The sequence below is a fragment of the Podarcis muralis genome, chromosome 1 (genome assembly GCF_964188315.1).
Source record: "Podarcis muralis chromosome 1, rPodMur119.hap1.1, whole genome shotgun sequence".
NCBI lineage: Eukaryota > Metazoa > Chordata > Lepidosauria > Squamata > Lacertidae > Podarcis > Podarcis muralis.
The window spans coordinates 50,735,227-50,749,746 of record NC_135655.1 but is presented as its reverse complement, the minus strand read 5'-3'; the positions used below and the strand labels follow the sequence as shown (position 1 = coordinate 50,749,746).

General features: G+C 46.4%; 1 protein-coding gene across 2 annotated transcripts in view; it reads left to right on the top strand.

Annotated features, from left to right (window-relative positions):
- The window catches only part of DGKZ (diacylglycerol kinase zeta), a 112,668-nt gene extending 100,570 nt beyond the window's left edge, over positions 1-12,098 (top strand). For both annotated transcript variants that reach the window (XM_028727018.2, XM_028726992.2), the window contains 5 exons: positions 397-440; positions 2,667-2,787; positions 3,788-3,824; positions 4,481-4,580; positions 8,805-12,098. In XM_028727018.2, the coding sequence (XP_028582851.2) occupies positions 397-440; positions 2,667-2,787; positions 3,788-3,824; positions 4,481-4,580; positions 8,805-8,921 (419 nt within the window). In that variant the 3' untranslated portion in view covers positions 8,922-12,098. The remainder of the gene's footprint in view (positions 1-396; positions 441-2,666; positions 2,788-3,787; positions 3,825-4,480; positions 4,581-8,804) is intronic.
- Positions 12,099-14,520: the final 2,422 nt, after the last annotated feature.

The window sequence follows — 14,520 nt, the reverse complement described above, 5'->3', positions numbered from 1 at the left end:
AATGCTGAATTAACATAAATCGTTCTGTGTTTATGCTAAGTATCACCACTCTGGGTTGTGGTCTCTCTGTTCCACTCTTGTCCTTCCTTCTCCCAGACTCCAGACAGCTCCAACTGGAGGTCAGAAAAGTCTAGAGGTGTAGAGGATGTTTGGCAGCAGTACACCACTGCCTTTTACTGTCCAGACATCTTAGTGGGCAGATAAATCACAGGCAATCTCCCTTGAGGTCCCTGGGTAATGAGCATGGCCTTTTCTTCATTAGCCCCCAGCTCACATGATGGGAGTGCTTCCAGTTGCTGTCTCTTTGGCCAGTCTGCCCACTCTGACCCTCACTCTACCTTCTCCCTGCCCTCCTGCTTGGTTTTGTAACCCTGAACCTGTGTCTCATTCTTGCAGATGATGCTTTGATAGATGCTGCCAAGAATAACGATTTCCACAAGGTAACAGCTACCATGTGCTAAAAACTAAGCTGCAGAGCTAGGGAGGGTCTGGTAACCTTTGCCATGGCATTGTCTCCCTATCTCTGACTAAGGTCAGATACAATGATGCTGCTACTTCATCCTCCTAGTAGCCCCATCTAGCTTTTTGATAACAACCTGCTTGTTAGCCTTCACCAATGGAAAACTTCTGGCAATGAAGGCTTGCTTTTAAGGATTCTTTTCCTGTGCCCAGTGAACATCCTACTGAGGGAACCTTCTATGGCTGTCAGGATACCACAAGCACACCTTGATGGCTTAAAAACCACTGGTGCTTAGTTATCTGTTCAGACTGCCTAGATGGTGTGCGCATGAAGATCAGTACCATTTTGAACGTTCTTTATAGGATCCTCAATGCATCCCACACCCATCCCTACTGCAGTCAGGAGTGAGATTGTCATGGGGTTACTTCTGCGTAGAGACAACTTGCTCCTCCTTTTGAAGTCAGGAGCATGGCAATCCCACAACATAGACACATACCCATAGTGACCCCCGCTAGGAAACATATGTCAAATTGTACTCCTGGTACCTATTCTGACAGAATTATGGATTATTTAACACCATTGCCTGGTTCGCACATAACACTAAACCATGGTTTGCTTGTTTTTTTTAATCTGTTTTCAATTTGTATTTTGTATTTGCTGTAATCTTTTTTATGAGACTTCGTGTTGAGGAGCGGGCAATAAATCTAATAAATAAGAAGCCATACTTACAGCTGGGGCTTCTGGCAGACTTTTCACTTGAACCTTGGTTTATTTCATCACAGAATAGTTAACAGCAGCAATAAGAGAAGTGGAGCCTTGAGAGCTGCTTGAATTCTTTGCCGCTCTTCGCTCATGGCTCTAACTTTGCCACAGTGATGGCTCCTCAACTATAGTGAAGGAGGAGGTCCGGGTTCACAATAATATGAAGCTATAGTTAATGTTAACAAAGATTTATAAACCAACTACAAACCATGGTTAATGAGTGACCTTTAACCATAACAAACAAACCACAGTTGGTGGGATGGGTTCACATTTAATGATAAGCCATGGTCTAATAAACCACCGTTTAGCATTATATGCAAACCAGGACAATGTTTTGCTTAGAGAGAAATTTCACCCTGAAGTGTGATGCTCTGCAGTGCTTCTCACTACCACAAGATGTGGTGATGACCACCAATATGGATGGCTGAAAGTGAATTAGACAAATTAATGGGGAATAAAGCCATCAGTGTCTACTAGGCATGACTGCTGCATACTATCTCCAGAATCAGATGCAGTGTGCTGGTTGCTGAGGAAGAACAGCAGGAGAAGGCAATTGCACTTCTGTCCTGCATATAAGCTTCAGGTTGGCCAATGGGAACGGGGTGCTAGGCTAGACAGCCTTTTGGGTTTCATCCAGTAGGGCTCTTGCTATGTTCTGTTTCATTCACGTCAGATTCAGAGTTTGGAAGTATTTTTTTTTTAATTCAATGGCCTTGAAAGTGACTCTGGCAGTAGACAGAGTCAACCATGGGATTCCTTTATTAGTGACTTTTCAGTGTTGATGTGTCTGTTTTAACCCTATAAGGTACATTTTATAGGAGCAAGTAACCAAAGAAGAGTGAGTGATTTCTCACCATGTGCTGGTTTTTTAAAAATAAAAATTACGTTTTTCTCTTCCTTCTAAACTTACTACTGTGCATAATTATGCACCTATGTGAGTCTGTGTTTACCTTGTTTTACAAGGAGATCCTTTTAATAGAATCACAGAATTGTAGAGTTGGAAGGGACCAATAAGGGTAATCTACTCCGACGCCCTGCAATGCAGGCCAGGAATCTGTAACCCAATGTGGGACTTGAACCCTCAACCCTGAGATTAAGAGTCTCATGTTCTACCAACTGAGCTATCCCAACTTTCTCCATATGCCCATAGTATGAGAAGGTTTTACATTGGTGACAAGGGTAGGCCATCGTAGCTCTGGTTATGCTCATTACTACTACCTTTTAAAAGGATTAACGCATACCTGTTTGGAAAAGCCTTTTTTTTTAATGCTTCTGCCTGACACAACATCCTTTCTGAGTGGTCTTCAGCTGTTAACCTTTTTTAAAAAAATGAATTGCTCTTGATCTTTGCTGGGTTGTTTTTAACCTTTTGTGAAAGTCACCTCGATTTAAAACCTTCCTCACAAGAGTCTATCTCATCTCAAGTTGTTCTTTCTTCCCGCAGTTCAAAGAATTGCACAAGGCTGGCAAGGATTTGATGATGCGCGATCAGACAGGCCAAACTGTTCTACATCATGCCGTCAAATCAGGGAGCAAGGAGATTGTCAAATACATAATTGAAAATGGTAAGCCAGACCAGAAAAGGCGCTGGGTTGTTTTGTTGTCGTGTTAGTTTCATAGGATGGCTGTGAGGGTTAGAATCAAATATCGGTGCAGTCCAGGAAGTAAAGGTTGTGAATTTTCACATAGGTTCTCATCTTTAACTCTGAGTGTACTGTATGACCTTGAGCAAAGTCACTATTACTTCAGCCTCAGCTTTCCATCTGTAAAATGGGATCAACGATGCTCTCCTTAATTGTCACTATAGTAAGTGGTACACTGGGTTGCACCAAGAACATTGTACTACAGTTTTGACCCCATCAAGGAATTGAGAGTAGCTGTGTGCAAAAAAGGGGAGGGGGGAGTTTTGAAAATAGGGAGGTATTTTGTTCCAAAATGGGTTTGCACTTAGAAGAACCTCAGTAGCCATTCATTAGAAAGGAAGGGGTCCTTCCATTGGGATGAAAAATACTGCATCTGCATACACACCAACACACACGCATGTCCCTGATTCACATCTGGCCTGCTTACCTGCCTGGTTTTCACTCTAGCTATCATCATCACCAGCAGCAGCAGTCCCTCTCATATGTCATAGGTAGCCTGGGATCCTACCCCAGGTCACCTTGCGGGCTTCCCTCTCCCCCTACCCCCAAATTTTCCAAAATCAATATTTGAAAGCCCTCTCTCACATTTAGACTGCAAATAATGGCATCTTTTAAGGGCTGTGGTGGAGTGAATTCAAAAAAGTTCTGTAAACAGTGCTCATTCAGAGTGCTATATAATTTATGGCTGAAGGAGATTAAAATGTTTGTTCACATAGGAAAACAGCTGTGGGGTTGATTTTCACAAAGGCCTTTGATGTCCATGAAAAAAATGTGCAGCCCCAACTCCTACATAGGGGCTCTGCCAGGCCGTAGTGGGAGCGTCTGCTCTGCTCTCCCATCTGCAGTGGAATGAATAAGGAGTGGCGTGGCTCATGTCAGGCAGGCTGGCTTCATTGCTTTGCTTTTGTCTCTTCCTCCCCAGCTCCTGTAGAGATCCTGGATGTTGCAGAAGAAGAAAAGTAAGCTCTGTTTTGGTTTTTAGTGTTCTGTTACTAGCAATAAGTGCCTGCTGCTGAAGGAGGCAGAAGGCCGGCTCTTTTTACATACCCCACCCATCTGGCTGGGTTTCCCCAGCCACACTGGGTGGCTCCCATCATCATCATCATCATCATCATCATCATAGCAATAAAATATCAAGCATTAAAAACTTCCCTAAACAGGGCTGCCTTCAAATGTCTTCTAAAAGTCAGACAGTTGTTTATTTCCTTGACATCTGGTGGGAGGGCATTCCACAAGGCAGGCGCCACTACTGAGAAGGCCCTCTGCCTGGTTCCCTGTAACCTCACTTCTCTCAGGGAGGGAGCCGCCAGAAGGCCCTCAGAGATAGACCTCAGTGAATGATTGCTCACATCAAGATGGGCGAAGGGCTGAGGGGTAGCCAGGATGTCTCTCCCTGACATCCCAGCCCTCTGGGAGAAAATGGCTGGGCCTGGTGAAGCCAACATCCCCACCTCCTTGCATGGCACTCTGCCCACCTCTTGGTCTTGGCAGAGATTAATGCAATGAACTGGCTCCATCCAGGCCCTCTTCTGGATCCCTTTGCTCTTTGGAGCAGGTAGGTTAAGTGTGGTTGTTGTTGATGCTGATCCCCCATTGTATTTTCTTCTCCTTCCAGCGGTGAGACCGTTTTGCACCAGGCTGCAGCCCTCCGCCAGCGTACCATCTGCCATTACATTGTGGAGGCTGGAGCTTCACTGATGAAAACTGATCTGCAGGTAAGAGCTTGAGCTAGGAGCTTGCTGGGAATGGCTAGAGCAAAACCTTAGGGAGCAGCCTCTGTGCTTGGCAGGTGAAGTCTCCCATGGATATGTATTGCTTCAGGCCATTATATGCAGCAGCAGCAACAACAACAACGCAAACACTTCTTAGACACAGAGCAATAGCGTCCCAAGGAAAATAGCAGAGGTTAGTTGACTCCCTGATATGCTGGTTTTCTATGTATAGGGAGATATTCTTTTCCGGAGGGGGAAATGTAAATAAGCAAACGCACACAGTACTTCTATCATTTGCAACGTGAAGTCCTGCAGTGTAGATTTACTTTGGGGCAGAGCAGTGGGGTGGGGGGACCTTCACTTATAGATTCTGCCGAACATGTAAACTGACCCTGAGACGGTTCTGGCCGAGAAGAGAATGGAGAATACAAAGCTAGGATGCTTACCTTTTGAGCCAAGGAAGAAAAGACATAATGTGTATTTGAATCGGAAGGTAGATCTGGGCTTGGGCTGGAGCATTTAACTCAGCAGCTTTGTAAAGAGTTAAATTTATCTCTTCTGCTGCCAGTGTTGTTTTTTCTATCTCGAAATGAGGGGCCAGAATGTCTCATTTCCCCTCTTTCTACTCCCTGAGGTCAGTGCAAGGACAGTCTCACTGTAGACCTCTCCCTCTCTCCCAGCTGTAGACTATTAAGACTCCTGCATGGGAGGGATACCATAGCAGGAAAGGCATACAAATGAGCAGCTCCACAGCAGTAGGGTAAACTTCTGCCCCCCATATGCGAGTGGAGTATCGCTTGATGTCAGAGAGTCTGGGCACCTTAGAGTACAATGGACAAGATGCACTTTCGTCTCTGTGCCAGAATTCCTTCTTGATGGAGAAGGAATTGAGACTGTCCCTTGGTCCCAGTGCTCCCAGGGGCTGGCCAGCGGCAGACTAGAAGCAAACATGTATTCTCTGGCCAGTTGAGATGCCTTTCTGCCAGCCGGTTATTGTGACCCGAAGCTGAACAATAAGCCCAGCCAGTGGGGATGCTTCATGCCATGAAGCCAAAAGCTCCTGGGGCTTGTGAGTTCACCTGACCGAAGTCGATGCTAATGGAGCTATAAAAGCATTGGAGCGTTTCAGACAAGCAATAAAAACCCTTTGCCAACTGCGTGAAGTTGTTTTATAGCCAATTCTTGGCAACTCGCTTGCTCCCCTAACCTTTCGCCAGTGGCTCAGGAATCAGGATGCAACCCAAGCAAAAGTGACTTTAGCTGGAAGCAGAACTTGAGCAGCCATGGAAATGGGAAAAAGAGGACCAAGGTGAGAGAGGAAGATGAAATTTTGAGACTGGCCAGCATACTGAAGCTTGTAGGGCTTTTTCACTGTGTGAAGTAAGAATGCCCCTTTTCCCCTGTGCATAGAAATGGGCTCTGGCCCTCCAGCCAGCAAGGTTTGCATTTCTGAGACACAACACATGTCTGGGTTGGTGACCCTCTCTTAATATGGCTTCCTGCATTTGCCACGGGCACAAGGCAGCCTGGCTACCATCGTGCCATAAGTTTCAACTTTAATATGGCATATGCTGGGAACCCATGCTGCTTCTCAAGCAGACAGAGGAAACTGCAATGTGTGAATTTATGAGCCTTCATTCTTTACCAATAGTACTAGCATGTCATGAGCAGAGACTTGGTCCACGTTGCCCCCATCATAGAATTATGCGGCTGCAGGGGCAGTGGAAGGGAGGCTCTTTTGAAGTTCTGATTCCAAGCTTAAATGCTGCATGGTCAAATAGAGAAGCTCTCTGCTTGTTTTCCTTGTTGCAAGAGAAAATCATCTCTCCCATTCAGCAAAACCTTTGGTGCTGGCAGTGGTACCTTGCGCAGTGCTACAGCTATGTCTGCCTTCCCTTTTCTTGCATGTGAACCTGTGGCTCTTTTTTGTGGGGAAGGTTTGTACATGACCTTTGCTCTGCCTTTGTCTCTCCATCCTTTTTGGGGGGGGGGGGTGCTAGTGGAGCTTGTGCTTGTATTTACAACTGTGTGTGTGTGTGTGAAAGAGAGAGAGAGAGCGCCTCTGTATCTAAACCATTGTGCACCCCTGTGAAATATAGCCGGCGACTGTCTCGGGGTCCCTTCCTTCCTGCCTTCTCCCCACTGGGATGCGAGGGCCCAGCGTAGAAGGCCTGTCCTCTCCCACTTTCAATGGAGACGGCAGAGAGCCAGGTTTCCTTGGCCTTTCTCAGCAGCAGAGTTCGCTCTGTGCTGGTGGAGGGTGGGGGTAGTTAATGAGGGGAAGGGGGGGCAGAGGCTTGTGGAATGGGAGAGGGGGGGAGGGAGGGGGAGACATGGCTGAAAGCTGTTAACAGATTTGCTTTTTATGGAGTGTAGGAGTTCATTAGTGGACGCAGTCCAGATGGCTGCAATAAGTTCGTGAAATGTGAGCCTCCGCAGGGACCAGGAGCTCTAGTAAGGCTGCTGGTGGGGGTGGGAGGTGGAGGAGATGGTATTTCAGGGCACTCCCCAGGCACACACCTCACCCCAGCCCACCCCCACTCTTTTTGCTTGGATTATCCTGGCTTCTGCAGGCCAGGAAAATAAGCTGCCTATGGCAAGGTTTCATTGTACAACTGTGCAAGGCAATCACCTTTTTTCCTGTCAATGCAATTGGTAGTGAGGATATTCAAACGCAGGCCTTTATTTTATTTTCCCAGCAACTGGGTTTGGGGGAAGGGGGGGTGGCAGGAGCATGCGAACAGGTCCTTGAGGACTTATCTAGCTGTCAGCTGTTAATCTCCCAGAGATCCCTAAGCATTCCTTCCCAACATGCTCCTTTGGTTTCCAGTCTCGCCCCTCCTCCTCCTGCTCCTCCTTGAGGCAACACTCGACTTAATAGATCTCAGCCACAAACGTTTTTCTAAGGGCTCGGAGTCTTTTTCTGCTCATGCTTGCATTTGCACATAGATATTCCAGGCTAAGCCGTATGTCCCTCCAGAGGCCCATACCAGAGGCCCTCGCTTGCTTCTCTTAACTCATGGGAAGTCCCTTCCTACAGACTCTTCCCTTCCCAACCCCATGTGCAGAAAATTACACATAATGTCGCCAGGGCTTTAAGCAGTCGCCAAGTGCTGCTCAGCCGTGATTGTGTTGTTTATAGTAGAATTTGGCTATCTGGTGTGGCGTCTTTGGGTAGTTTTAAAGCTCAGTAGAATATAACTTTTCTGAGCTTTATCATTACCTATGTATTTTAAAGCAGTCTTTGGCAGTCTTCTTCTTTGGCGATCGCTCGTAGCCAAGTAAGATTGCCTTCCGTGTTGTTCTGAGGACAGCAGAAATTGTAAAAAGGGGCTTCAAAGGAGGAGAAAGGATGAGATTTCTTCTCTCTCTCTCTCTCTCTCTCTCTCTCTCTCCACATCCTCCCCCACCCCAGAATATCACATTCCACTGTCCTTGGATACTTCTCTTAGTCTTTCCTAGTGTGTTCATGGCAGGGGAGGGGGACTGAATGAAGACCCACACATGCAGTACCCCCGAAAAGCCAGATGTGGGCCTATGGGGATGATATGAAGCCTAAAAGTAAAAGCAGGGTCTCCCCAAATGCAATGTTTGTGGGTGGTTTCTAAGGAGAGGGCCTTTTTGGTGGTGATGCCCTGGCTGAGAGATGCTCACCCTAGGAAAGCTTGTCTGGCACCCACTTTGAGGCCATTTTGGCCCCAGGCAAATACCTCACTTTTAAGTAAGAGCTCTTAAATATTTTTATTTCATTTGAATCTGCAATTCTGTGGTTGATCTTAGTGTTTAATATTTCATTGATGGTGCAAGTTGCTCACATGGGGTAAATAAACAAATTCCTAAACACCTATATAAACAATGGCAGGAATTCAAGCTTGCCTCTAAATCTTGCGATTGGGTAATACTCAGTATAATGGCTCACAACAGATTTGCTGCCGAACAGGTTACTCTGAAGAGGAGATGAAGGCCCGCTGGTCATGTGGTGTATTGTTCCACTAGGATTTTGGGTTGTCAGACTTCAGGTCCCCACTCCATTCCATCGTGAAGCTCACTGGAGGTCCCTGGACCAATCACTGCTTCTTCACAGGGCAGTTGTGAGGATAGAATCAGGAGTGGGGAGAAGGGAGGATGCCAACTTGAGCCCCTTGGAGGAAAGGCGGGGCACAAATGCGGTAGATAAGTAAATTAAAATAAATAACTTGCTGTTGCCTTTTGTTTTCCCTCTTGCAGGGAGACACACCCAAGCACAGAGCGGAGAAGGCAAATGACCCTGACCTGGCTGCCTACCTCGAAAACCGTCAGCACTACCAGATGATCCAGCGGGAGGACCAGGAGACAGCCGTGTAGTGCTCAGAGCATGCCTTATCCCTGCCTTGGGGAACAGGAGTAGAGTGGCACAGGAGCTTGGCCAGCCTTTCCTTGAATATCCAGCATGGAGAGGATTGGGGGCTTTGTTTGGGCTTGGCCATGGCACTGTTATTTGTGTAGTGGGTGTTGAGCAGCGCTGACTCCACGTTCCCCACCACCACATTCCATGGATGGGCTCTGCTGCCTAATGCTCCCTTCCTGTCTGCCTCCAGCTCCTACAGAGGGCCCTGCTGCTCCCTCGAAGCACTGGGAAGGAAGACCTTGGTGTCTTCCAACCACTCTCGGAGCCCCTGCCACCTGGCATGCGAGGTCTCCAAGGGGCAGAGTCCCTGCTGTTTTAGTGTCCCCCCACTTTCTCCAGCAACAGGTCCTGCCTTTCTCAGTAGTGTGACCAAGAGCTGTGCCCATTGCCCTGGTGATAATATCCTGTTACTGGAAAGTTGCTGCCACAGTTCTTGAGACGAGGCAGAACGTAGGGATGGAAATGCTGGCGGTGTGTTGCACCCCTGCCTCTGCCATCCACACATCACTGGGATCCGTTGCTGGTGTGAACCTTTGGTGGCAGCCGCAGTGGCAAGGAGCCAGACTACTCGCAAAAATAGTCATGGGCCAGTCTTGCAGCCTCAGCACAACATATCCTCCCCATCTGCCCTTTCCCCACTCCCCTTGCCCTTTGGCCCCGTACTGTATGTCCCACCTGTAAGGGGTGCCTATGTAACAGGATGAAAGTGCCTGGTATGTCCAGGGAGGACCACACCGCATGCATTCATCCCTCTCTGCAAGTAAGAGCAAGCTGCTCCAAGCTGACTTTTGAGTCTGCTGCACTAGAAATTTTGAAGAAGAAAAAGAAAGTGCCTCCTTCCAATCTTTCCTACTTTTTTGTTTGGTTGGGGGGATTTTTTTGCCTCCATTCTTACATGCTGCTTTCTCTCTCCCTTTCACACTTCGTGATCGAGGAGACGGCAACTTGTTGTGAATGTGTGCGAAGCGTGTTAAGGTTTGCTGAGAGGGGCGCTCAAAGCCCACCCTGAATAGGCCATCAGCTCTTATCACCAGTAGGAACTAAGGGCTTTTGCTATAGGGTTCCCTTTTCAGTATAGGGTGATAGCCGTAACTATACCATACATTGCAGTATAGAAAAGCGAGTGCATCAGCCAGTGGTTATAGCACACTATCCATTTGTCGAGGGACCAGTCGCTAGTGGCAAGGGATGGAACTGTCCCCCTCCCCAGTTCCTTTTCTGAACAAGAATAGTCTTCACAATTTATTCCTTGATCCAGCCTAGGCATGCACATGCACACCTTCAACTTCCCCTGCAGTCCCACTGCCAAGACTTGCCCCGAATTATTGTAATTTGGTATTCATGATATTCAGGAATCTTCAGGACTATTGCAAGCTGATCTGGGGGTTTTTATGCCAAGCAATTTATTTATCCAGGTCTCTCCAGCATATCTATCTATATGCACAAAAAGGCAGTCACCTAATGTTGAAGGGACTCATTCCTCAACATGCTCTGGCAATGGATACTGGGAGTCTTGCTTCCAGCCCTGTGGTTTCTCCAGCATCTTCTGGATCAGTTGCATTTAACCAGTTGCATGTCTCTAGCTGCAATAAAGCTAATTTGTCATCCTTGAAATACATTGAGCAGGTAGCCAGGAGCGGGAGCAAGAACAACAGAGACGCCCAGCTGACTTTTAGTAGGGCAGTTTGCAATCCTATAAACAGGCAGTCCTGTCAGAAGTTTAGGGAGCTGAGAGCTCTGCTTAGTCTAAGGAAAAGCAGGCTGGCAGTGGATGAAATTTGTTTTATGTAAGTTTAAATCTCCAGTTTGCAGCAAGAATACTTAGCCTCAGTGAGGCTGCAAGCTGTGTTCTGAAACAGTTTAGAAGACTAATGGTTTTCTATGGGATAATGACAACATTGGAAGGCAGAAGAGCACTGAGCAATAGGGGTTTGCAAAAGAAGCATTTGCTCAGTGTTCCCCCCTTTCTCTTTTTTGCATTGGTGCATCTTAGATGGCATAAGAGTCATGGACAAGCTGGAGGGTAAAGGAAGTCTGCACACAAACCTAATCTTTGTTTACTATAGATGCAAGGGGTTTGAATTTGGGGGAAAGAACTGCAAAGGCCTGTTACGTTTCGGAAGACTCAGGAAGATTAGGAGCTTGCTTCGTCTCTCCAGCTATCCTGTTAGGAAATAACTTGCATCTGCCTGGAAACCTATCCTCCTGACTTTCCTTTCTGTACCTAATGCTCCTATCTATGATTAGAAGCATTGACAATCCTCAACAGCACCTGAGACTTCAGAACATGCCCATGTGTTTGTTTGAATCCACCTTCCAATCTAGCGGTGTTCTTCTTCCCATCTAGATGTGGCCACACCCAAACACAGCACTCTGGGCCCAGTTGCCAGGTGAACCGTGGACTTGGCCTAAACCAGACATCCATTCAGATACTCATATATCTGTGGCACACACTATATTTCCCTACCTTCCTCTCCAGAGCTATGGCAAAACACCCAAGGCTCTTCTGGCAATTAGTGCCAGGGCGCAGCCATGCTTCCTGCCTGGTTCAGCCGTGTCTTTTGGCCAAGCCAGTAATGGATCTTGCAGGTGAGGTGGAAGAGAAGGGTCTGACACTGCAGAAAGTCACACAGGGCCCTCCCCCTTCGAGCTACGTCAGGGCTCATGCTTTGGTCGTCTTAAATTGTGAAAAGTGTTCTTCTATAGCTGGATGTACAGGAGAGCCCCCTGGAAGCATTCATATCCCACAAGCCTGCCGTCTCTCCTTCTCTCCTTTTATATGTATTCTTAAACTTTGTACAGGTAGTTCCAAAGCACACTGTTCCCCCCGTTTCCTCTGTATGTGTGTTTGTGCACGCGTGCGTGTCCTAAGCCGAGTTGCTGTGCAATTCAAATCTTGGCTTGTTTTACTTCCAAGGGGGAGGAATGTGTTTGAGGGTGGATCTTCTTTTTTTCCTCCCCTGTGCAATACCTACTTCCTGTCTCCTAGATTCAGACTATTAGGACACTTTTGATGGACTGTATTATTATTATTTTTGTAACTGTATTGGAAGCGTGTGCTTCCGTTGGCTTTTCTCTGACAGTTTAAATGTTTTGTTGGGTTTTGCCATTAAAATATAAGGATGGACATTTTACTTCTTCTCCCTCTTTCTGCCTGCTGTGGATCGGGTTTATAATAGACACGGTCTTCTGTGCCCCAAGAAAACCCTGTGTTAGTCCCTTTTGTGAACAGGGGCTCCCCACATACATTGACATACACACTGTTTGGATGGCTTCTAAGCCTAAGTATTAGTAATAATAATAATTTTATTATTTATGCCATGCCCGTCTGGCTGGGTTTTCCCAGCCACTTTGGGGAAGTGGAAACAGCAGATCAGATTGCCCAGCGTCCTTTAGCTTCCTTGTCTCTCTGTACCTGTTGTAGGCATTGTAAGCTTAGGATGTGGAACTGCTGGCAGGTTCTCAAATCTTTTTCTGCCATGTATTCCAACCCATGGGCCATGTTCAAATATCACAGTAAGTTGTAAACTATGGCTTACCCCACATGAGCAAAGCAGGCCTGCTTTGTTCCTCACTGCTAGCATGTGGAAGAAACAAACCATTAGTCCTGACGTATGGTTATGTCAGAACCAGGAATTGCGGTTTCTTTTGCTCCAGGCAAACCACAATGATGAGCCAACGTTTGTTCTTACCTGTTGTGGTTTGTCGGAGCAAAAAGCAAACTATGGTCCCTGCTTCAGTCAGATGCAATGCTAAGCCCAAGCATCATGATTTGTTTCTTCCATGCACTATCAGGGAGGAGCAAAGTGGGCACGATTTGCTTTTGCACCATAAACCATGGCTGATAGCTTACTGTGACATGCAGCTTCCACCTGTGTGTTGTGGGAATGACAGTTGCGGACAATGTGGCATCACAGTGCCCATGTACATTTATGTTTCCCTCCCACTGTCTATGCCATTGCAGGTAGCAGTTTCTTCACACGTTACTGTGGATTGAAATGCACACTTGGGAAGCTGTTGTCATATTGCATCATATAAACCTCATGCAGCTTCCTGGAATGGTTGTCATCTTAACGTGTTGTTGCAAAAAAAACAGTCTTGGGGAAACTTTTTAAACATTACAATTTATTGTGGTATGCACTCAGTAGACAAACAACCTACTTCATTTGAGAGGGAAGGGTTTCCTTGTGAAATAAAAGCAGACCTCACCATCAGAAAAAGAACCTCTCAAGAAGGTATGAATATTGAACAGGATTAGAAGAAAGATGTTTTGTCCAGGAATGAAGTGCCTTTTCAACTGCAAGCAACACTACATCCAAAAATGCATAGCCTTTCACACATGCATCTTTCCCTCCTCTTTAGTTCACACTTATTTCTAGCAGGGTTTACTTCCATGTAAATGTAGTTTTAGATTGCAGCTGCAATCTGGCATGAAGAATAGTGGAGAATTCCCTGCTTAACTGAGGTGATCAGCTTTGCGCCTGAAGTATAGGGCAGGGACTCCCAGAAGGCTGCATCATCAATTTTATTCTGGCAGGGGGGGGTAGCAGGCTCCTATGAGGGAGCTTGCACACATGAATCAGACTTTCCTTTTTCATTTGCAGTAGATTTTCTTTTTCATAATATAGCTTGGAATTTTTAATCAATGTTTATTTTGGAGCTCCTCAAAAGAACTCTTTGGCATTCACTACCCTGCCCATAAATTGCCTGGTCATATCTCCTAAAAGGATATGCGGTTTCAAACTTAAGACTGAGGTCTGATTGTAATTCTGCTCCCAGCTTAGCTTGCTGACTCATATTTGGGGGGAATATCTCATTTCCGCCTCCTTTTTAACAGTTTCCCTCTCCATAATTCTCAATATTTTGGGGGGAGGTTTTGGATCTCCCTTGCATACATCCAAATGCTCCATAGCAAGGATGGCTGCTCTGTAGTAGCAGGCTGCTGTGCATTCAGTAAAATTCTGGGGAACCTACCAGACTGCGTATTTCGTAAGTAATACATGGCATTTGAACATACCTTAAAATGCAGGACTTTAAAAAGCTTCTGCAAACTAATCATGGGGAAAAGACATTTACTGTAATGTAGCAGTTACCTTTTCTCCTTTGGAGAGCCAGAAGATGTCCAATTTAGTTCTTCACTCTAACCTTTGAAATTGCCTGTGTGTACTAGGATCCCTTGGGTGTTTTCCACTTAAGTGCTTCAGACGATGCCATTCCATGCAAAAGGTAGCAGTAGAACTATGTGTGTAGATGTGCACAACATACCTGCCCACGCAGTTCCAAGAGCACAGTTGAAGAAGAAGAGTTTGGATTTGATATCCGCTTTATCACTACCCTAAGGAGTCTCAAAGCGGCTAACAATTTCCTTTCCCTTCCTCCCCCACAACAAACACTGTGAGGTGAGTGAGGCTGAGAGACTTCAGAGAAGTGTGACTAGCCCAAGGTCACCCAGCAGCTGCATGTGGAGGAGTGGGGAATCGAACCCGGTTCACCATGGGGGGGGCTACATATTTTAGTGCCTAAAACTCCATATCTTTTGATTTCATCATGTTTCTT